This window comes from Lygodium microphyllum, chromosome 7, assembly GCF_053477565.2.
Source record: "Lygodium microphyllum isolate KBCC chromosome 7, Lygodium_microphyllum_v1.1.10, whole genome shotgun sequence".
NCBI classification, from domain to species: Eukaryota; Viridiplantae; Streptophyta; class Polypodiopsida; order Schizaeales; family Lygodiaceae; genus Lygodium; species Lygodium microphyllum.
In genome coordinates, this window is record NC_141141.1 from 85,665,786 (window position 1) to 85,689,775 (window position 23,990).

The 23,990-nt window shown below is 46.0% G+C and overlaps 1 protein-coding gene across 1 annotated transcript; it reads right to left on the reverse strand.

Annotated features, from left to right (window-relative positions):
• Nucleotides 1-285: 285 nt before the first annotated feature.
• Nucleotides 286-22,876, reverse strand: SPPL1 (SIGNAL PEPTIDE PEPTIDASE-LIKE 1). The gene is made up of 4 exons (XM_087681563.1): nt 22,583-22,876; nt 21,511-22,458; nt 21,211-21,408; nt 286-729 (listed from the first exon to the last, which is right to left on the reverse strand). The coding sequence occupies exons 2-4, from the start codon at nt 22,300-22,302 to the stop codon at nt 613-615; spliced, it is 1,107 nt and encodes a 368-aa protein (XP_087537689.1). The 5' UTR covers nt 22,303-22,458; nt 22,583-22,876; the 3' UTR covers nt 286-612.
• Between the last annotated feature and the right edge of the window lie 1,114 nt (nt 22,877-23,990).

Consider the following 23,990-nt stretch of genomic DNA (forward strand, 5'->3'; position numbering starts at 1 on the left):
GTAAGAAGTGATTTATCGGATAAAGCTGCGTATCCACAAACACATAATCCACCTATCAAAAACATAATGAAGCATAATGGCACGTGAATAATGCATAAGCAAACATCACATGGCAATACAACACTGATGTTGGGCAAGTTTTATATAGATATAACTATAAACTAGCTGTGCAGGAAGGATGCAGATCTATGCATGAGCTTTAGAATGCAAAATATTAAAAATCAGAAGTCACATTCAGGCTTAATAACAAATTTAAATGTAAGCTTTAGAAACTTTGAGCAGGTGATCAATAAAGAGAATTAAACAGGATTTATATCCCGTGCTCTTCTGAGTACTATGGTGATTGTTTTCCATACAAGAATCCTGCTTGACATCAACTTAACAAAGACGTAAGCTGCTTAGTTGGTGATGTAATTAACAGAACGGCTCAGTTGTTGGTGTAGCTGACAGTTTGTCTATGAGTAGCAATGTCATGCGAGGATTTTACACTAGTAACCCCTGCTAGGGGTTCAAGCTTTTGCAAATAGAGCCGTTCTTTTGTCCCTTTCCCCGATTTCCCGAAAGGGAAGCAGTATAATTGGAGTTTCTTTACACCATAATAAAGCCAAAGAGTCAGACTTCCATCATTCGAGCTTTTTCATTCACAACAGGCCTTGGTCCGCTCCACAATTCTTGAAGTTCACCCCTTGCCCACGCAGAAGACACGACAGGGCCTAAAGTTGAAGGAACCTGTAACAGGCATACGTACATCAAATGAGAGCAGCCAATCCAATGGACCAAAGTGAAAAGCTTTAAGAGGACAGTTTAAGACCTTATCACAACCATCTGAAAGTTTGTAATTGCCCAATGCATGAACTTATGGTCTCCGGTCAATTTCAGAAATCATGAGCTACCTTTCAATTGCAACAAGAGCAGCTCTTACACCAGAATTGATACATTTACATGCAAAAACAGTCAATCACACACATACAGCAATGATGTAGCCCCAAAGGTGACTTCGGAGTAATACTTGAGCTTTCTTGCACTCAGTTAAAGTGGAGGTTTAAATCCGGCGTGACTGCATATATTGACGTACCTTTCAAGAATTGGCCTGATTATGGGAGAGTTGTCCCAAAGTTGTGCAAGGCTCAATGCTATTGTGAACCTCAATACATGCAGCTAATGTAAACTTGATGACATTGCCAGCAATGCTGCAACTTTTGTGCCTAAGCTGTGTATCATTTTGCTGGGTCGTTCTGGCTCATTTACAATTACCTTCTGCTTATATCAATGTCCATCTCTTCACCCTAGGGTTATTGCATAACAGATGCACGTATGTAAATTCCCAGAGTTTGTTACTCCCTGATTGCAAGCTAGTTGGAGTCCAAACAAATCCACACATATGGGTTGGCTACTTTCAAAAAATCCAAATTGCATGAATAAAAGACTGCTTCCCAATAACATTGTTGCTGCTGCTCAAAGAGATCCAAGAATAGAACAATTACAGAGTCAAACTGCCTCTAATTTACACTTTTTGTGGGTGAAATATGCACAAAGCTATCAGAGTGCAGTGAATGTGGAAGTGTATGGACAAGACTGAAAGATAATGAATATGAGAGAGGAGGGAGAGAGAAAAGAGACAGTAGCATGCATCTACAGTAAATGAATGCTGAAATGAAGAAGCCAAATGTACAAACGGGCTGTCAAACTGCGGGTGAAGGGTTTCTCAACACCCCAAACCCCTGAAGATGATGTCCATGACTTCATCCGTGAGGACATTGAGAGGACGAGGCACTAGACCCGATCCTTTAGACATCGGGGTTGTGAAGTTGCGGAGTCATTTGTTGCAGTTGCTTCTCTCGTTCCTCATCGCTGTGCACAAAGAGGCCTAGAGCCTTTGAGATTAACTCCAAGTTCATGAGTGTGATAGTGAAAGTGATGGTAGTTAGAAGCTCTCCTGCCCGTCACGTCGCTGTGCCCCCGCCCGTCTGATCGTCGTGCCCCACCCCGTCTGTTCGTCGTGCCCCGCCATTACAGCGCCATCGCTAGCGACTCCCTCCCTCGCCATCGACAAGAACCACTCTCCCCGTCATCACCTGCGCCCATCCCTCTCGCCTTCGCCAGCTCCCTGTGCGCCGCCTGCGCCCACCCTGCCCCCCCCCCCCCCCCTTGCACCCGCCCTGCCCCCTCCGCCTGCACCTACCTGCCCCCCCCCCGCGCACCTATCTTTTTCCTCCCCTCCAACCCCCCGCCCCCCACGTGCTGTGTCACCGGGAGGCCTGGCCCTCTGTCAGGCTCTTCGGCACTGTCCTTCCCGCGTCCTTCACAGATGCAATGACAGCTGCAGGAGTCCCAAAGGTATGAGTGGCAGTGAAAGAGGTCAAGAATATCCCATAGTTCCTAGAGATTGAGGCAGGCGAGCACTCCTTTAGGCAACAGGTCATTGTGACTGGGCAACCAGGGCAGTGCCTGTGCTGCCACGACTTTGGGCATCAAGCAGCAGTTTGTGCGCGTTTCGAAGCCAAGGCGGCTCCGCCCACAAGTCCACAAGTGGACGCTGACGGTTTCACACAGGTCTAGAGACGACAGAGAGGGAGACGGCAAGGGGGGGCACAACCAACTCCTCAGACCCAGCCTCATCAACAGGGTGTTGGCGGGCGAGCGGCCCCTCTCGGCAGAGCACTCCACAGCCCCCCCCCCCCCCGTCCGCCCCACCCGACAGGACCGCAGCCCCCCACATTTTCCACATGCGCCACAGACTACCTCGCTTGAGTTCCCACAAGCCCCTCACCCACCTCCCCCCCCACATTCCATGCCCCCCCTCCCCCCACTGACCTTGGCCCACAACCCCCCCTTGCCAGGGCCACCACCCCCCCCCCCACCCCCCACATCCGCCATGCATCTCCAGCCATCCCACCATATCTCGATCCTCTTCCCCCACATCACCCCCCCTGATCCGCACCCAGATCAGGTGAGTCCCCCCTAGACCCACCCCCCCTCCTCCCACAGGAGGTGATGAGCCACACACACCTACCTCCTCTGCACACCAGCAGCCTTCCCTCTCCCACACAGCCACTAGCTTATCCGCCCCTGCCACCCGCCACACTTTCCCTGGACAAGCACAGCTGCTGCCACAAGAGTTCTTCCACAGTGGCCCATGGTCCCTACTGCGAGTTGCGGAGCGCGGAGAGTTCCCACTACCTCTAGAGGTGGGGATCTTTGTAGTTCGTAAGTCAAGGAGGGGCAAGGTCCACCTACTAGCACCACCGGATAAACCAAACTACGCCTTTTTTCTTCAGTCATCTTACTCAGAGGAGTGGACGACTACACAGATTGAGGAGTTGAAGAGTCAGGTGGCGGATCACATCTCCCAATGGATGCGAGATGAAGCATTAGCACTGTTTGCACAACAGTGGCCAGGTTGCATGATGGACATTAACTGGTGGGCTGGCGTCGACGTCCCGCACTTGAGCATTATCTTTCGAGCCCCCCCATAGTGGAGTGCGCCGAGGGACGTAATCGAGTGGCCCCCGGCACAGGCGGTCCGCTTCTACCAGTGTACAGAGTCGCGATTTTCAACATGGCTAATAGATGCATTGATAGTACCACCTAGAGCATCTATCACCCCTATGGTCCGGCCGAGGGCCACCATGGGGGGCTGGAGTTCACCATCCAGACCGGTGGCAAAGCGCACTTACATGCCTCACAGTCTCTCCTCCTCAACTACAACATCCACACCGAACAGATGCCTGTTCAGTCACTCACAGGTTTCCCCGTGAGCTTACATCTTGCATCCTGGAATGTGAACAGTCTCCACTACAGTGGGGCACGTGGCTCCAGGAAGCTGATTGTTCGGCAGGAGTTGCAACCTGCCCTTGCCGGACGGATCGAAATCTTGCTTCTGCAGGAGCACAAGCTCACCCTCACCCAAGCTCAGTGGGTTGGGAAGGTATTTCCGGGCAGCTCGCATACTTACTGGGAGCACGCCATAGGTGCCCACGGCAGGAGTAGAGGCATATGCACCTCTATTGGCCCGAGTCTCACCACTTGTGTACGAGACCACGGGACAATAGTGGCAAGAAGGGTTCTATGGATCAAACTGGATATTGAGGACTCGTATATTGGAGTCCTCAATGTCTATGCCCCTACAGAGGTTAGGGCACGCAGCAGGTTCTGGGTAGAGATTGCAGTTGGACTTCCAGAGGTGGACTCCTGGATTATTGGAGGAGACTTCAACAACCTGGAGGCTTTGGAGGACCAACAGGGCAGAGGAAGAAACTACCAGGGCATGGCTGGGGAGGAGCAAGAGGCATGGGAGATCTTTTTGCTTGCAGTCGGAGCACGTGATGCCTCGAAAGACCCTGCCTTCCACAGGAGGGAGAGGTCGTTGGACTTCTCCTGGGGATACAGGCGGCTAGGTGGAGCCCTACTGGAGCAATTGGACAGGTTTTATGTGGGAGAGTGAGGAGGCTCTCCTGGAGGCCAAACTGAGCAGTTGGCAGGCACCACATTATCCGATCACTGCCCGGTTCTCCTGACACTTGACCCCCCAACATCCGCCCTAGATACACGATCCTGTCGGACCCTTGACGCGATCTATAGGAGGGAGGAGATGTCGAGACAGATAGAGCAGATTTGGACCAGAGAGTGGGACAGGAGAGACCGGATAGCAAAGGAGGTTGCAAAGGTCCTAGCCGAGTCAAGTAGAATCTGCCAAGAGACAGCCGTACAGGCCAGGCAGCAGTGTTGGGAGGAGGAGAGAGCACTCCAACGGGACCTTGCAGCCACGCAAAGATTATTGCAAGAGACACCAGGGGACCCCACCCTCCACGCAGACGAGGTGCGTGCACGTGCAGCCATTGCTGGCCTAGAGGACAGGCGCTCAGAGTTCTCTTTCCGCACTTTGGCAGCCTTTTGGGCACGAAAGGGAGACACGATGTGCACGGAGTTTTTCCAGGTGCACCAGCCCTGCACCGCGGGAGAGCAGATACACAGCCTTAGGGATCAGTAAGGGAGTACCCTTTCTAGCCCTGATGAGGTGATGGAGATTGCCATCGACTATTACACGTGCCTCTTCCAACAGGAGACAGCTTCAGCTAGAGAACAGAGATGCAAACAACAGGTATGGGATCACACCCCGTCCCTCGTCACAGAGGAGATAGGACACTCCCTCCTAGCCCCCTTTACAGAGAAGGAACTAGAGGAGGCTTTCCATACACAGGATGGGCAAAAATGCCTGAGGGAGGATGGCCTCTCTAAGGCTTTCTTCACTACCTACTGGGAAGTGGTGAAGGACCCCCTACTGAGGGCTTTCCAGGAGATTTTCACCTCAGGGCAGATGCTAGGGAGTCTCTCGGCAGGCCTTATCAGTCTTCTCTCCAAAGGAGGAGACCGGTTGGAGCTCTCCCAGTGGAGACCGATCACCTTATTGTCAATGGCCTATAAGGCACTGGCAAAGATGATTGGTAGGCGATTACGCCCCGTGCTTCCAGATATCATTCATGACACACAGACAGGCTTTGTCCAGGATAGAAGCATCCTAGACAATGTATTTACATTCTTTAAGGCAACAGAGTGGGCTCAGCACAGTGGGCAGAGACTAACAGTATTACTCTTGGATTTCGAGAAAGCTTATGATAGGGTGGACTGGGATTTCCTAGAGGGCACTATGGTGAAGTTGGGATTCCCCCACGCTTGGATTCGCGGGGTCTCCGACCTGTACAGATCAGCCACCAGCAGGGTTCTCACAGGCAGAAGGCGAGGGGAGGAGTTTCGGCTGGAGAGATCAGTCCGACAAGGCTGTCCCCTAGCCCCATACCTGTTCCTACTCTTCGCAGAGGCGATGTCTCACTTCCTCAGGTCACGTGTAAGCGGATTGCGCGGCCTCCGACTTCCAATGAGAGAGAAGACTGAATTGTTAGACTCAGAGTACGCACACGACACAGGCCTCTACATAGAGGACGATGAGGTGATGCTGGAGAGAATGAGGCTGGCTCTTGATGTGTTCTACGTTGCAGCGGGAGCAAAAATCAACTGGTGAAAGTCGGTTGGTTTCCTCACAGACCCGGACTCCAGCACGGAGTGGGGTGTCCACCTGGGATTTAGATGGGTGAGCAGAGGGCAGACTGTCCGATACCTAGGGTTCCAGGTGGGACTCAACATCACACTTGCCTAGCAGTTTCTTCATGTCCTTGATTCTATTCAGAGGAAACTGACCTACTAGAGCACGGTTCGCCTCTCACTAGCCGGTCGAGCCCTGCTCGTTAACCAGGTCCTCCTAGCGACGGCCCGGTACATCGCCTCGTGTTGGTGCTTCTCCTCATCGTGCGTAGGGCAGCTTCGCCGCCTAGTGCGGAATTTCCTTTGGTCTGGGTCTGATGGCTCCAGGGACTCCAGGGCCAAGGTGGCGTGGGCGACCATCATACGACATCGATCAAAGGGAGGGCTTGGGATCATAGACCCAAAGTATCAGAGTATGGCCCTCTTGGGCAAGCTAGTTGTCCGTGTTCTCACACCAGGTGGGCAAACCTGGAAGGTATTACTGCAAGAGGGCTTTCAGGATTGTAAACCGAGGCTTGGCGGTGAGTGGAGGCCATCCTTGAGATGGATCTTCACGTCAGCCCAAATCAACCCCCCCCCCTCCCAAATCACCTTTCCTTCGGAGCCTACTCCGCGTGTGGCAAGGCCTCCGTATGGCCCTAATCCAAAGCCCCCCAGGTTGTCAGGAGGAAATAGACCGTCATCCGATGATCTGGAACCTCCAGGTCAAAGATAGGGAAGGGGCACAGATAGGTGAGCGCCCCCATACCAGTGGGCTGGGTAGGAGGCCGGCCCGGCTCGTTCCATCAGGACGTGGCGGGAGGTGTACAGGATGGCGAATGAGGAGGTGTTGCAATAAGTATCAGGTTGCACGAGAGGAGTGGAGTTGAGGAGAAGAGAGATAGACGCAGCAATACCTCCAAAGTGGCTTGCCCCCCCGATACGAGAGCCGATAGAGCCCGGGGAGGTAAGGACAGCTAGGTTCTCTCCAGCAGGCATCCCTCTTCAAGTGGCAAGTAAAGTGGGTGGCGCCCCCCAAGGGACCTTCGCCATTCAGGAGGGAGGACGTCTGGCCCTTGACATAGGGCATCAAGATGAGGGGATTGCCACCCTTTTGTGGAGGAGGATTCGGGTGGTGGGTCTTCAGGGGAAGACTTGGCGACTCAACCCCTATGTTTTCTAGAAGGAGCTCAGGAGTGGCGCCTTTGGATCTGGGAGGGCAGACCACTTGATGAGCTAGAGTGGGATCCAGGAGAGTGGCTCTATTGGCAAGCAGTCAGCCAGGGCCGTCACCTTTCGTATGAGGCCGGGATGCAAGACACGATATTCATGATCGAGGTAGCGTCATGCGCAATCATTGGTCTGGAGGCTCTACCCATCGGCCAAGTACCGGAGCCCACAGCAGACCGCTCGGAGATATGGGAGATCATAGGGAGTCTTACTGGATGGCATATTTGGAAGGCGCGATGCCAGGTGGGTTTCGACGGAGAGAGACTTTTAGCACTTGTGACCTTAGCAGAGCTATGGATCTCCATCATCCATTCCCTCCGCGGCCGATGGGATCAGATGCAGGGCAAGTCCAGGGCTCGTCAGGAGCTCCGTGGTCAGAGAGAGAGAGAGAGAGAGAGAGAGTGTGCGTGTGTGTGTGTGTGTGTGTGAACGAGTGAGTGAGAGAGTGAGAGTGAGCGGTAGTAGAGAGAGAAGCACGATGTGTTGGTACCAAGAGTGCCCCTCTTAGGTTTTGGTAATAGTTATATGTAATGTACTAATGTACAAGTGGTAAGGGTGTGTTCACACCCAAGCATGTATAAAAGACATGGTGGCCCTTTATTCCTAATATATTTAGCATAAGGGAAAGACACTCACTCTTGATGTGAAGTTAAAAGGGAAGTCTATCCTTCTTGTTTCTACAATTGTCATTTCTAAAGTAATGAAAAATCATATTTTAACATACTTGGTTTTTACTAATGATAAAGATGATAGTGAGAATGTTGGGAACATGTCCAAGTTATAGAAGGATTCCATGTCATTTTTCAAAATGTGTGTTGATTGCTTCTCTTAGTCATTTCATGGGCAGCTACTACCTGAACGGCTTGAAGATCATAGCATAGATCTTATCCTTGGAAGTAACCCACCTAATAAGTCACCCTACAGAGTCAGCCCTGCAAAAGGAGATTACGAGTCAAGTGAATGAGCTGTTAGAAAAAGGACTGATTTAGCCTAGCTCATCTCTGTTTTTGTTCTCTAGTGCTTTTGGTGTAGAAAAATGATGATTTATGGCATATGTGTATTGATTATCAAGCTGTGAATAAGATCATGATAAAGAATCGGTTTTCGATTCTTTGGATCAATGATGTTATGGATAGATTGCAAGGGGCAGCCATATTCAGTCGTATAGATTTGGAAAGTGGGTATCATCAAATACGCATTAGATCGGAGGATGTACCTAAGATAGCTTTCAGGACATCTTTTGGGTTATATGAGTTTATAGTCATGCCTTTTGGACTTACGAATGCTCCATCAGATACGCATTAGATCAGAGGATATGCCTAAGACAGCTTTCAAGACATCTTTTGGGTCATATGAGTTTATAGTCATGCCTTTTGAACCTATAAATGCCCCTATCACTTTTAACTAGATGATGAATCGTATCTTTAGGCCACATAGAGGATTTGTGGACACTTTCTTTGATGACAGAATTGTCTATTCATAGAATGAGATAGAGCATAGAAGATACTTGGACATTGTACGGGAGGAATCTATCATGGAGACATGAAATTTTGAGATGCTCTAATTTGCCCAATAACATTTGATTAAGATATTAATCGAATGTGCAAGGTTGTTTAGCACGTGATGCAAAAGGCAGCCATTTCATGGTATTAGGTAACAAGCCAAGGATCTCAAGGATATGATGGGTGTCAAAGACAAAAGTTGTAATAAGTTATACCAACTAGGTTTTGGTGGTCAATTGGTGTGAGCTTTGATCCTAGGATAGTTGTTTGGCCAATGAGTGTGAGTGGTGACACTAGGGACTAGCAATAATAAATTAATTAATGCAAGTTTAAGGATAAGAGAGGCTAGGGACCACTCTTGGTTGCAAATGGCCTAGCCAATTTAAATATGGATTGACACATTTAACTTTGGGTAGGTTCAAAAGGTATAAAATTAATTTTTAGGATTATTTGATTTTGAAAATTAACCAAATAGTTGGATAATGCTGAAAAATGGGTTTAGAAGACTATTATTTGGCAAAATACAAATTGAGAAAACTTTTTTGGAGGTTGGATCTTAGCCATTCAGTCAGTTTACAACCTATAGAAAGAGAGAGAGAGAGAGAGAGAGAGAGAGAGATGTGTTGGTCCATTTTCTAATTAGAGAACAGCAATTTGCTACAAAAGACAACCATTTGGTGGCCTCAGCAAGCAACAGACAGCAGGGAGATATTTTCTAGGGACTGACAACAACATTGTTGATTAGGTGATAGCATTTTGGAGATCCTTGGCAATAGATAACCGCATTAAATGTAGGGTGGAACACGCAGTAGAAGATTGTTTTCTCACGACGAAAATTAAAATTTTCTCTCATCTTGGCTTTCTCTCACCTTCTCCAAACCCTTCTTAGGATATATCAACATTTCTCAACTATTTTGAGTAGATCTCAACAAAATTTGGTGGATAGTAGAGGGATCTATGCTATAAACCTAAATTTGTTCAAAAATTAAGATTTAGTAACCACCTCGAGACTTGTGCCAAAAGGATAAGGCATCGTATATCGAAATCACACTTGCAACCTGTTGTATTGTAAGGAGCTTTAGATGCCTAGCCATCCATTGTAAATTTTGGGTAGCATTTGGCTAATTGACTTGCAACTTGTATTGTGAAGGGTTTTAGATACCCAACCCATCCATTGTAAATTTTGGGGTAACATTTGGCCAGTTGGGGTCCAATTAAAGAAAGTCTTAGGTAAAAATCAAGGGTTGCACAATTTATGTGCCGATTGTTGGATCAGCAAGGGGCTTTTGGATCAGCTAAGGAGATTGTGAAATCTCAACTTGTAATACATCCATTGGCAATTGAAGTTCAAGGAATACCAAAAGGGGCGCTAGTTTTGGGGCCAACAAGGTGTCTATTGTCCAAGATTATTAAGGTAAATTGTGCATTTCAATTTAAGTTTATTTGCTGATTGTTGTAGGAATTACCACCCTTTCCAAGAAGAAAGGTTAGTTGTAGGTGACCGTACCTAGAATGTCAAGTAGACAAAGAAAGCACTACACAAGGTGTTTGAGATCATGGATATGGGTCTTCTCCACCTCTTTCTAGGTCATGAGATTTGGGAGACTCCGTTGGGATTTTTTAAAAATATTAATATTAGGATAGACGCAATACTTGGAGAGAGTGTATCCAACATCTGCTATGCAAAATAGCGTTGAGGATGACCTCCTAACTTATAGGGAGATGCAAATACACAATTTGTAAGACAAATAGCAAAGGATAAGGATAATCTTGCTCTTCCAGTATCTTGGTGGAAGAAGTTTGGGAATTTTACTCCAACCCTTCAAATGGTGGCTTTGTGAGTATTATCACAACCGATTAGTTTTTAGCAACAGAGCGTCTTCGGAGCATTATGGGTGATATTCACACCAAAAACCACAATAGGTAATGGTAAATATAAAGCTTTGAAATAACGTAGTTACCTACGAAGTATCTTGAACATTATAATTTATATGTATGTCATTAGTGTTTGCAAATTTAGCACTAGCCAATTGAATAAGTTAGCATATACAAATGCCAACCTTCGAGTGCTTGAGAAAATAGGTGCGTTGGATGGTGAGGGATCAGCAAGTTGCATGCCACATCACCTTGATTCTTAAAAGACTGTTGTGTGAGCAGCAAATGTGACTATGTTGCAACCCCAAACCCCTGAAGATGATGTCTATGACTTCATCCGTGAGAACATTGAAAGGATGAAGCGCCATACCCGATCCTCTACACATAGGGGTCGTGAAGTTGCGGAGTCATCTACTGGCAGTTGCTTCTCATGTTCCTTGTTGCCATGCACAAAGAGGCCCAGAGCCTTTAAGATTAACTCCAAGTTTATTTGAGCGTGATAGTGAAAGTGATGGCGGTTCTAGTGAGAATACTATAGAGTAGTGCTTTTGAGATTCGAGAACTTAAAATTAGGGTTTTTGAACCATTCATTTTTTAAGAGATGTATGCATTGTATTTTATATTTGATCATGATTTTACATTCTCACAAACTCTTAGAGTCTCAAGTCTTGGCTAATGTTGAAACTATTGTTTATGATTTGTATTTTTTGAGCCTTCGATTAATTAAATCCATGGTGCACATGAAGTTTGAACTCAGCAGTTGTTTGATTCTTCAACTAACCAATTCAATGTCTTCAACTAACCAATTTATTGTCTAGACTCTCAACTCAATAAGTGTAAATTGGACACTTGCATGCGATGATTCTCAAGTCTTAGTACTTGTATAGAATACTATAGAGTGACTCATGAGTCGTAATATTTATAAGAAAATATATCTTATAAATATTACTCAGCCGTTTCAGTTCGCATTTCACTTAGGACCTTCTTGGACATGAGACGTTTTGGGGTGAAACGCAACATGTCAAGGGTGAAACGTTTTGGGGGTGAAATGTTTCACGGTTACCCTACCAATGGTTTCATCCAATTCTTAAGCTCATTGCTTGTGATTCAATTAGAAACTAGCAATTGCAAGGGCCTACTCTTTTTTATCAAAGTCCAAACTTTCAAGCCAACACAGAGACTTTCCTACCAAGGCCGAGTTACAACCTTCCTTGCGGCTAACATGAAGTTATTTATTTCACAAACTTTCACCTAGAAGCAAGTATACTTATCTCATCTTCACTGGATGCTTCTCCTTCCCCCTTCAACACCAACGATACAGGGGTGTAGGTGGTGCTTAATTATTCTACCATCCAGTGCTGAGAAGGGAAGGTTTCATTTTCTTGGTTCTTATAGGATTTCAATCACCATATTTAACTATTCACCGCTTGGAATCATTATCAAGATGTGCCTTGATGATCCTTTCTTGTAAAGATATGCTTGGGAAAATAAACAATTCCCCTATAGAAGATTGCTCAAATAGTACCATTGTATTGTGTATAGCATTTTTTTTAGCATCACTTTGCATTTGGTATTGTATTAATGTGAAACAGTGCACTTTGGATGAAGGAAAACTCACTTGGTAGCACCCATTCAAGGTGAAGCTCATTATACTAAGCCACCAAGCTGGAAGACATTACAACCTACCTCATCATGATGCTATTTTCTAGTTGGAGCAAGTTGCTTTGCTACCACATCATCAAAGTGACCTGTCTAGAGCTGCCTAGAGCTGTTTTGTTGATTTACTAAAGCTGATGACACCATCATTCTCTTAGCCTGTCCTGGGCCAGTCGGTCAGCTCCTGGGTGTAGGCAGTCGGCCCATATTATGCGCAGACTCCCACTTCTGAATTGGTGCTGCCATTGCTTCCAGTGATCTGGTGCCCTCACTGACGCTCCAGGCTGCGTGCAGGGACTGATCAGTCCACACCTTTGTATTCAGCATTCATTTCAGTCAATGCAGATTTTCTTCCTTCATTTTCTGCTCTCTCTCTTCCTGTGTTCGTGTTTCTTCTTCCCTTGCGCACTCTCACATGGCATCATTGCCTAACTGAGAGCACGGAGGACAGCTTTCAGAGAAAGACACCATCCCCTTTCTTCTGCTGCTGCCATACCTTCACCATCAGCCAGGCGGCTCTTCTTGCAGGTCCCAACCCTTGCATTTGCTGCAGGCGCCTTCTCCAGTGGCTGCCACATCACCATCTACCTCCTCCTGGTTGCGTTTTGCTGCAAGGCGGCCTTCTATCAGCTGGGCGACACTCCTCCTGGTGGCGTTTTGCTCTTCAGGCGGTTTTCGTCTCCTCTGGTGGCCCTCTTCTTGCAGGCGACTCCCTCCCAAGCTGCGTTTTGGTGTTTGACGGCTTCTGCATCAGCGTTTGCATCATCTCCAGTTGCGTTTATAGCTTCTGGTTCTTGGCGACCTCAGTTTCTTGCCGTTCACAGTCTAACCGGTGGTTGGTGACCCTTCTGGTGGTTATCCCTCGGCATCGGCAAACTTTGTTTGGTGTTTGTAGATTTGGAAGATGTCTTACCAGTTTTCAGGCTTCGATGACTCAGAGGATGAGCTTCTTTCTCATCATTCCTCTGAGCGGACATAGGATTATCAGGAGTTTCGTGATCAACGACGGGAGGAGTCTCCTCGTACCCATCCTTCCTCTATCCATGCATCTCAGAGGGTTCCATCTACCATGAAGGTTCCATCGGCAAAGACTGCTTCTGATGTTCGTATGCCTTCCTTGATTCCCTCGATACAGGTGCCCACACTCCCTTCCTTTCCGAAGGAAGACAAGTTGGATGGCTCCAACTACTCCCTCTGGTCGTGTAAGGTGGAGTGCATCCTCGACACATTCGACCTATGGGAGCTTATTTCTTCATCCATCGACCGTCCCTTGGTGGATCCATCAGATGGGGCTTCTATGGACCGCAACCTTGTGGGATAGGCTCAACTCTTGAGCCCGTTCCTTTCTCTTTATGAGTCTTCACGACTCTGTTCTTGTTTATGTTCACAGGTTAAAGACTACGGCAAAAGTGTGGAAGAAGCTTGCGTCTTTGTATCAGCATAAGACGTTCGCCCACAAGATTTCGTTGGAGAAGAAATTGCGGATGCTCAGTCTTGATGATTCTTCTTCCATGAAGGAGCACATCATGAAGATGGAGGATATGCGAGGCGAGTTAGCCTCTCTTGGTCGAGCGATTTCGTCCGAGGATATGGCGATGATTCTCTTGACTCAGCTGCCCTCCACCCGGTATGATGTCTTCTATACCAGCCTCATCACCTCGAGGACCCGCGAGAAACTCCTATGGGAGGAACTTTCTCCGCTTGTCTTGAAGCATGACGAGCGTCTCAGAGAGGTGGGTGCCAGTGGCTCCACCAAGGATTTTACTACAGAAACTAGTGGCGGCAAGAAAAAGAAGCAGCAAAAGGAGAAGGCCAAGGACACGAAGGAGAAGGACAAGAAGGATGCGAAGGAGAAGAAGCCCAAGTGCCCACACTGTGGGAAGGGCACTCATCCCGAGGAGAAGTGTTTACACGCTCACAGCCTTGGCTGCAAGGGATTCCCACAAGCTTGGGCTACTTTGGCATGCTCGTTGCGGGCATCTGAACCTTGATGCCATTCAGCGGGCTTCCAGGAGGAAGAAGGTGGAAGGACTTCCAGATTTCCCTTCTCTTCACACTTTATGCCCCAACTGCTTGAGGGGCAAGCAGCATAGGCAACCTCACCCATAGGTTGCTTCCAGGAGGGCTACTTCCCCGCTCAAGTTGGTACATACTGACCTTTGGGGACCGATGGGCACGGCCTCCCTTGGGAAGACCAAGTATCTGATGCTAGTTGTGGATGACTTTAGTCGTTATGTGTGGCCTTATTTCTTGGAGTACAAGAGTGAGGCGTACTCCCGTATCTGCGAGTGGAAGGTGTTTGTGGAGACCCAGACATGTGAGAGTGCGCAACAGAAAAAGAAACACGAACACAAAGGAAGAGAGAGAAAGCAAAAAATAAAGGAAGAAAATCTGCACTGACTGAAATGAATGTTGAATACAAAGGTGTGGATTGATTAGTCCCTGCACGCAGCCCAGAGCGTCAATGAGGGCACCAAATCAAGCTGGAAGCAATGAGAGCACCAATGCCGGAGTGGGAGAGAAGGGAGAGTGTGCTAAAATCTACAAGACAATATATAAGGGACTGATGGGGAGGGGCTACTATATATAGCCCCCCCACCCCCAACCTCCAAACTCGCCGACTTGGCCCAAAATTGGCCAACTGGCCCAAAAATGCCAACTGCCCTATAATGTCCATCCTGCCCATAATATGGGCCGACTGCCTACACCCAGGAGCTGACCGACTGGCCCAAGACAGGCTCACACCCCCTCTCAGATCCTGGGAGGGTCTGAAGATCTAACATCTGCATGTGATAAGGCAAAGAAGCTTGAGACAAAGACTTCGTGAAGAGATCAGCCGCATTGTCCGCTGTGGAACAGTAGGCCACCGCCAGCTCCGAATCCACGATCCGTTCTCGAACATAGTGGTATTGAACCTCAATGTGCTACGTGCGAGCATGAAACACCGGGTTTTTTGCCAGAGCAAGAGCACTCTAGTTATCCATGCGCAGCTCCGTAGGTCCTGTCGAGGAAAAGCCAATCTCTGCCAGCATACGGCGGAGCCAAACTGCCTCCATAGCGGTAGAACATAAGGCCCGATACTCGGCCTCTGTCGAAGAAAGTGCCACTATAGGCTGCAAGAGCACTCTGGTTATCCACGTGCAGCTCCGTAGGTCCTGTCGAGGAAAAGCCAATCTCTGCCAGCATACGGCGGAGCCAAACTGCCTCCATAGCGGTAGAACATAAGGCCCGATACTCAGCCTGTGTCGAAGAAAGTGCCACTATAGGCTGCTCCAAGAGACAGCACCGGATCCAAGGGTGAAAGCATAACCTGTAGTGGATCGTCTAGAATCCACATCACCTGCCCAATCAGAATCACTCCATCCAAAAAGAGTTGTCCCATCTCCATACAGGATCCCGTAGGATCGAGTCCCCTGCAAATACCGAAGGACACACAAGGCGACACGCCAGTGATCCTAAGTAGGAGTCTTCATGAAAGAAGACAACAAAGCCACCACAAAAGAGATATTCGACCGGGTGTGACGAAGCCAGATAAGTGAGCCAACAAGGCACCCGTAACAGGTGGGGTCAGGAAGGGGAACTCCATCTACCAGAACCTTGGACTCAAGGTCCATGGGGCATGAAATAGGCCGACACTCGGCCATACCAAACTCCGAAAGAAGCTCGGAGATGTACCTGTGCTGCGAGATAAAGATGCCCTATGCTAGCTGATAGATCTCCAGACCAAGAAAGAAGTGAAGGATCCCTAGATCCGTCATGTCAAACTCCTGCCATAGAATGGACCGAGTGTGCTCCACCTGCTGAGTGTCGCTCTCTGTAATAATAAGATCATCCACATACAAGATCAGCAAAACACAAAGGTCACCCACAACCCTAAAGTAGAGGTTGGGATCATGATCGGAGCGCTGAAAACCACACTGTAGAAAGAAGCGGTCAATCCGTTGGTACCAAGCACAAGGAGCCTGCTTCAGGCCATAAAGGGCCTTCCACAACCTATAGACATGATCCTCCTTCCCTTGCACAAGAAAACCTGGAGGCTGTGAAACATAGATCTCCTCCTCAAGGATGCCATTCAAAAAGGTTGACTTAACGTCGATCTGGTAAACAGGCCAACGGTGGTGAGCTACAAGAGCCAAAAGAACTCGAATGGTGGACATCCGAGCTGTAGGAGCAAAAGTCTCAAAGTAATCCAAACCCGCCCGCTGTGCAAAACCCTTGGCAACAAATCGAGCTTTGTGCTTGTCCAAGGAGCCATCGGCAAGATACTTGGTCTTAAAGACCCATTTGACACCTATCACCTTCCGTTTCTTGGGACAGGGTACAAGGTCCCAAGTCTGATTTCGCTGGATGGAATCAAGCTCTGCCTGCATAAACGGTCTCCAAACATCCTGTGCAAAAGCCTTCTCAACAATGGAAGGCTCAGAATCCTAAAGAATCTAGGACATAAGAGCATAGTTCACACAGAGTGAACTATCCCATAGGGCCCGTAATCAGGCTGATCTGCGGGGACCTGTAGAAGAAGCAAGAAAGTGAGTAACACCAGAATCTTGCATAAGCCAGCGATACCACAAAGGAAGCCTGAGAGACCCCACCTGCTGGGAGGGAGACCGAGAAGCCTCCGAAACCTTCAAAGCACCTGTCTGAGAAAGAGACTCCCCCTCACCAAGGGAAGGTAGATCCTCCTCATTTGAAGAAGGCCCCCCCCATCAGTCCCTTATATATTGTCTTGCAGATTTTAGCACTCTCTCCCTTCTCTCCCACTCCAGCATTGGTGCTGCCATTGCTTCCAGCCTGATCTGGTGCCCTTGCTGACGCTCCGGGCTGCGTGCAAGGACTGATCAGCCCACACCTTTGTATTTAGCATTCATTTCAGTCAGTGCAGATTTTCTTCCTTCATTTTTTGCTTTCTCTCTCTTCCTCTGTGTTCATGTTTCTTCTTCCGTTGCGCACTCTCACACATTCGTTGTTATAGAACTTACTATGAACATCATCCACTACACAAACTATACATAGGGCAACCAAACCTATGTTTTGCTACCACATGTCAACTATACATCTGTTAAACTCTAGAGCACTGCGTGCTGCTTTCTTTCCTACAGCTGAAATCATCATTCCAACCCAATAGACTACCACCATGTTTCAAGGTGCATCACAAGTATGATGTACTTAGACACCATTCTTAGACACCTCTACAGTAATCCTTTGAGACACAAAAGTTCGAGGCCCCTTGATTATATCGTTCATATTCTTGTTCACTCTTTCTCATTTAGCATTCTACATATCATGTTCTTTGTGTCGTGCATTTTTTGTTTCTCTATGTTTGTCATACCGCCCCTATAAGCTACTATAGGCTAAGCCTTGCTTTTATGCTTTTTTTCTGTCTTCTATTACATACTTTATTATTCACTCTTCATTTAGTTCCACTGCAACTACACTTAGATTCATTTTTTGCTTTAATTAAGTACCAAAAGTGTCTCAATCTAAAATATAGATCATACGAAGGTTCTAGTTTCTCTTCTGGTACTTACATGTTGCATTTTGTATTTCAATTAAGAACTAGCATTACAAGAATCTACCAGTCTTAACTAAGCTGAAGGCATGGTTTTTTGGACCTCGCCTTTGTGAATATTGCCTCCATATCCTTAATCAAAACAAAAATAGATACAATGTCTTCTCTTCCGAGATTAGATCTTGGGTATCGTTCCACTCATCATGGCAACTATCATTTTTTCATTGTTTTTTCAACTAAAGTCAAGCTTGTGAACCAATTTTTGACAAATAGAGACACTTTTTGAGGCAAACGATGCATGCAAGGAAGGCGTTGTGGCTACTCTTGAAACCAATCTTCCTCCTTGGATAGGGTGGTAAATAACCTGATTTAGCACTAATTACAACAAACATAAAATTCACATAAATTAGAAATGCATACTTTACCACTTTAATCTTGGACATTGGACACCTTGTTGGCCCCAAAATTGGTACCCCTTGCCATATTTCTTTATCTTGTATTGCAAATGAAAGAAGTACAACTGAGATAATCTGATCTCCTCCACTAATCCAAGTGCCTCTTGCTGTCAAAATTGACCAACGAGCCTCCAAGCCAATTTGGCCCCTGGCTTTCTTGGGGATTGGCCTTGACCTTGCTCCTTGAAAGACAAATTAAGCCCCAAATCTAATATTGGCTGGCTAGCTCCTTGAAAGACAAATTAAGCCCCAAATCTAATATTGGCTGGTTGGCCTCTTGAATCTCCCTGAAATTCCTCAATTTCAACCACTAAAATTCAAGTTCTAGGCTCTCGATTCTGCACACACATCTTGAGGCGATTGTCAAAACCCTAATTTCTACTATTAATTAGGATTTACAACAAAGATTGACTAAAATCTCTTCCTCTGATAGCTCAAACTACTGGAAAATGCTGAGATAACTTGAGAGATAGTTAGGGAATGAGAAAATGCTATAGAGAGAGAAATTTCAAAGTTTTATTATGAGAAACATTGAAAAACTATTGTTGCTCTGCTCAAACAACCATGGAAGCTATCATCTACAACTTAGGACAACCAAAAAGACTATTGTTTTCTCCTATATGCTATCATCTGCACCAAAAGGACCTGGGTTGCTATCACCTGCACCTAGAGGGCTCCAAATTGCTGTCACTTGTTATAGAACCGATCCCTAATGTTTGGAAATCACATCGGCAACCTCTTCTTGCTCTCTAACAACCTCATCCTCTCTCACAATGCTAGAATAGACTTCCACCAGCTCCTAAAAACGTTTTTTCCACTTACATGGGCAAGTTTTGCCAAGTGGCAACCTTCTAATCCCATTTTTCAACTTACTAAATTAATTTTTAGAATATTGTTTTCGAAAATTAATTTAATAATTATTTTAGTGCTCAATAAATTAATTTCACCAACCAATAATTAAATTGACTAGGCTAATGTGTCTTCCAAGTATCCTTGAGCAGTTATTGATCTTTAGACTCGCATTAATCAATTAATTAATGTATGGTCTCCAATGTCACCACTTATATCAATGGCCAATAAATTAGTCTAGGATCAAATCTAACATCGAGGACCACCTAGTGCCTGCCAAGCATAACTTATTACAACTTTTGCCTTTGACACCCACTACATCCTTAAGGTCCTTGGCCTGTTACCATGAAATAATTACCATGTGCATCACATATGCTAAACAACCTTACACATTTAATTAATATCTTGATCAAATGTTATCAATAAAATTATAGCATCTCAAAATTTATCGTCCCCATGACAGTTCTTACAGGATAGTTATAGTTTTCTCTCTCTTCTCTACAAGCTTATATGCAAAGACACGTTTTCTCATCTCATCGAAGCTTGCTCAAGCTCGAACAACAAGATGCAAGGCTGAAAGAGTTCATCCTATATTACTAATAGTTATGGGCTGTTGTTGCATACAAACTAAGTGCAACTCTCTCTCCTTGATAGGCACGAGTGTATTTACATGTTGCATTTTGTGTTTCCATTAAGAACTAATATTGTAGGGATCTACCAATCCTAACTAGACTAAAGGCAAGGTTTTTTAGTCATGGCCTCCATATCCTTAATCAATAATACAATGCCTTCTTCTCCAAGATCGGGTCTTGGGTATCATTCCGCTCATCATGGCAGCCATCTTTTTTCATTGTTCTTTAACTGGAAGTCAAGTTTTTGTGCTAGTTTTTGGCAGATGGAGACACTTTTTAAGGCAATTATGGAATGCAAGGAAGGGGTTGTGGTTGTTCTTACAAGATAGTGGCAGTTTTTTCCCTACCCCAAGAGCTTACATGCAAAGAGGCTGTTTTCTCATCTCCTCAAAGCCTACTCAGGGTGGAACAACATGGTGCAAGGTTGGAAGAAGTCATGCTATTGCGGTACCTGTTGTGGGCTGCTTTGGACAGCAAAGACTTGTTGTCTGGGGATGCATACAGGCTTTGTGCAGCTCTCTCTCCTCAACAAGCACCGGTGTTGCTGTTGACAACTGTCTTGGACCACATGCAAGTGCTTTTTCTAGTTCTGTGCAGTTTTGCCACTAAGGACTAACTATACTCTCTCTTCTGTATGCAAAGGGCAAAACTGGACTGGCAGCATTGTGCAGGGCTAGTTGAAGTATCTAGTGCTAGAATAGCTTGAATCTCCCCTATTCAGCATAGAATTCTTGTCTAGGAAGCAACCTTGGTTTACATGCAAGTGCTTTTTGAAGAGATTGTGTAAAAATTTGAAGCTTTCGTGGAAGATCTGGACAGCTTTGGGGATTGTTAATCATAGTTGGTGAGAGCAAACTAATTTACTGAGCTGGCAGGGCTGGAATGATCTATGAAGAGCAGATACCACTGCTAGTAGCTGTAACTTAGGGTTTCAAAGCAGAATCAGCTACATTGTACTCAAATTGAATGGTTCTAGTAATTTTAAGGAAATAAAAACAAGGGGCACCAAGCTTTCGGGCCAATCTATGCTTTGTGTCTCTTAGTAGGACGATTCTAGCTCCCCTATGTTTAGCAAGTGTGTTAACTCTTTTATAGTTTGATTTCATGATTAAGGTCAAGTGTTTTGCAAATTGAGTATATGACTAGCGCCCTTTGGGTTTTGTAAAGGCCAGTTTCAGCCCCTCCCAAATCAGGGCATGCGGACTATAAGACTATTCATCTCTCAATCACAAAATCTCATCCATCTATCATTCCGTCCAGACAGATCAAGATTCTTTTGCGGATGAAGAATCTGATCCTCTAAGGACTTAGCACCCAAACAGGCATATCCTCCACTTTACTTAAACCATGTATCAAAACATCCTATTAGCTCAATTTGACTTCATCGTCAACAAAATTCTGTGCAAAGATGAAGGCTTACTCTAGCCTGTTCATGCAAATACAACAGTAAAAGAAAATGGAAGTATGGACAGGATGTTTTGTACCAAGTAAAGTAGAGCTGGCTGTGGAGATCGTGTGAGCAGACCTGCAGCAAGAGCAGTAATAAGACCTGTTGCATAGCCTACGAGAGCATACCATACATACTTCTGGCCTTTCCAGAAAGTATTCAACTCATTATTGCAATCTTTGCTTTTCCGGTTGTCAAAACAGAGAACTAATGCAAGAAGCATCCCAGGAATTGCCTGCATTTTGCAAGGAACGTGTAAGGAGCCTAAACAACAGTGGCGCACTCAAAAAGATTCTTTGAATAAAAGAGAATTTTGAGTGGATAAAGTATAACACACCATATCACCAAGGCCAAGCATCATATACTCATTACTTCCGGGCAATGCTCCTCCCAATAAATTCCTTGGAAAGACGAGCTTCACAGGGAGTTCCAATTTTTTGGTGATAGCATGGATACCAGGCAGCTTCAGGGTATTCGCAACTGTATGCACTGGATTTGATGCCTGCTGCATGGCTACAGAAACCATCACATTTGCTCCGAAGAAACGTTCCGAGAAAAAAACCCAGAAGATGTCATAAACAAAGAGGCACACAAGTAACAATGCACAGATCTTTATGTTGGGAAGCCGGACGTGACTGACAAAAGCTATACAAATGGAGATGCCCAGTATGTTATTGAGAAACCAGTGCCCCGATATCAACCAAGCCCCCACAACACCTGTGCTTGCTAAGATGAGGAACATCTGACTTCGAGTTATGTGCCACCAGCAGCATCTTGTCACCACAGGGTCTGTAAGTCCTAACTGAGTATTGACTGATGCAGCATATGGGGCCAAGCAGAAAGCAAAAGAAGATGCTGAGGCTATGGCAGTAAATGCCATTATAATTTGAGACATGGATGCAAAGAGGTAGAACATCAGGAGCAAGCTGCATGAACTAGCCACAGGAATCATCAGTGCTTGAGAGCTATCAAGTGTGATGGAGGAATCCACCAAATCACGATGCCGTTCCATCTCTCTTTCATAATTCAGTGCCCGCTGTGCAGATGAATACACTACGAGCACTGCTGTCGTGATCAGTACAAGTGATGCCGGCTCAAGCAAGTAAGCCAATTTCCACAGGGGCTCCATATCACTGAATGTAGAGAATCTGGTATCTATATATGGTAAGAAGAGCAGCAACTATAGAGAGTGCTGGGGATCTGTCAGTGCCCTGCCTCTGCACCGCAAATAATTCTGCCAAGATCGAGGGCAATCATGACAACAGCACTCGTTTCTGCGGGAGAACTGCAAAGATGAAAGCCATGTTAAGATATTTAGGAGATACATTTTATGTGAAATGAGGATGCATGTCACCATGCGCGGGAGGGGGGGGGGGGGGGGGGGGGGGGGGGGGGGGTGGCATAGCTACCTGACAGGGCATCCCCAAAGAAGGTTGTCCTGGCAATTACCGGGACATCGACATCGATCTCAGGTACGGCTAAACCGCACTGCGAGCCTAGAGACGGAGGTGAGTACCGGCGCACAAATGCGGTCCTGATTTCTGCAGTTAGCCATCGAATCCGTCGTGGGAGGGGGCACTGGCTTTCATGTCATCTCGCTCCAAGAAGAAGACGACCGACTACTCGCTGACGAGAGATATCACTTGTTGTGAGAGCAGAGCACTATCCGCACTTTGGGCGGCCCCTTAAGTTCCATTGCCCTCGTAGTAGTTAGAACAATTCAACTATCCCCATGATGGAAGTGTACAATATGGGCTATTTATTCCCATATAATTTTCTAGAATGGGCTATTTTTCTCTCTCTTACGCCAGTAGTTAGAGCAATTGAACTATCCCCATAATTGAAGTCTCCATGGGCTATTTATTCCCATATAATTAAAGCCTTGAATGGGCTATTTTTCTCTCCCTTATTTGTATACTTTATGCTAGCATTGCCCCTTAAGGTATCATACAATAGCATGGTGAACTGGTACTCAAATTTTGTCTCTAATTTTCTCGAGTTAAGAGGTAGGCTTCTACGTAAAGTTTTTGTTTACAATATATACTCTTATAGTCGTACAATGTTACAATGAACCATTATTTCAAATTTGCCTCTACTTTCCTTAACTTGAGAGGTAGGCTTTTTAGTAAAGTTTTCTTATTTACAAAACTCTTGATGCCTGGAATCAAAGTAATATTTGCTTTGTGAGTGCACAAAAGGGCAAGTTTAGTGTACGCCCATGCTCTCTCTCTCTCTCTCTCTCTCTCTCTCTCTCTCTCTCTCTCTCTCTCTCTCTCTCTCTCTCTCTCTCTCTCTCTCTCTCTCTCTCTCTCTCTCTCTCTCTCTCATATTGTGCTTTTAGCCCATCTTCACCTTACAACTTCGTCTAGCATTTGGGCCCAAAGGTACTCCCTTCTACCATGTAGTAGAGGGGAATGAAAAATAAATGAAAAAAGATATTATGTGCAAGGATGAAATGAAGAGAACAATTTTATTAACTAAACATACTCGCCCTTTCTTCGAGGAAAGGTGCCCAAACAAAAGATGGGGGTAGGCAAATATTGAACATATGTATTATAATGTGGATGAAATTGTAAAGTACAAATAGACTTTCAAACAATACACCTAAATATCACAATATGATTACTTAAAATGTGTGCATCTTGATTCAATATTAAGAAGTGTTGAAAATATTGTCCTTGCTCTAAGGACCTCATACTTTGGACTCTCTTAGGTTGTGATTCCCATCTTTTAGATTTGGAAGGCTTTTTTGTTGTTTTGGGGATTTTCATCCTGTTTGATGTATGCATTTCTAACAATCCTTTTTTTAATGCATGG

Excerpts from the sequence above, each read along its gene's own strand:
- SPPL1 (XM_087681563.1), bottom strand. The coding sequence starts at position 22,302 with ATGGAGCCCCTGTGGAAATTGGCTTACTTGCTTGAGCCGGCATCACTT. Across the intron at positions 21,409-21,510 it reads TGCTTGGCCTTGGTGATATG|GCAATTCCTGGGATGCTTCT; the intron begins GTGTGTTATACT and ends TGCAAAATGCAG. Across the intron at positions 730-21,210 it reads AGCCAGCTCTACTTTACTTG|GTTCCTTCAACTTTAGGCCC; the intron begins GTACAAAACATC and ends TGCCTGTTACAG.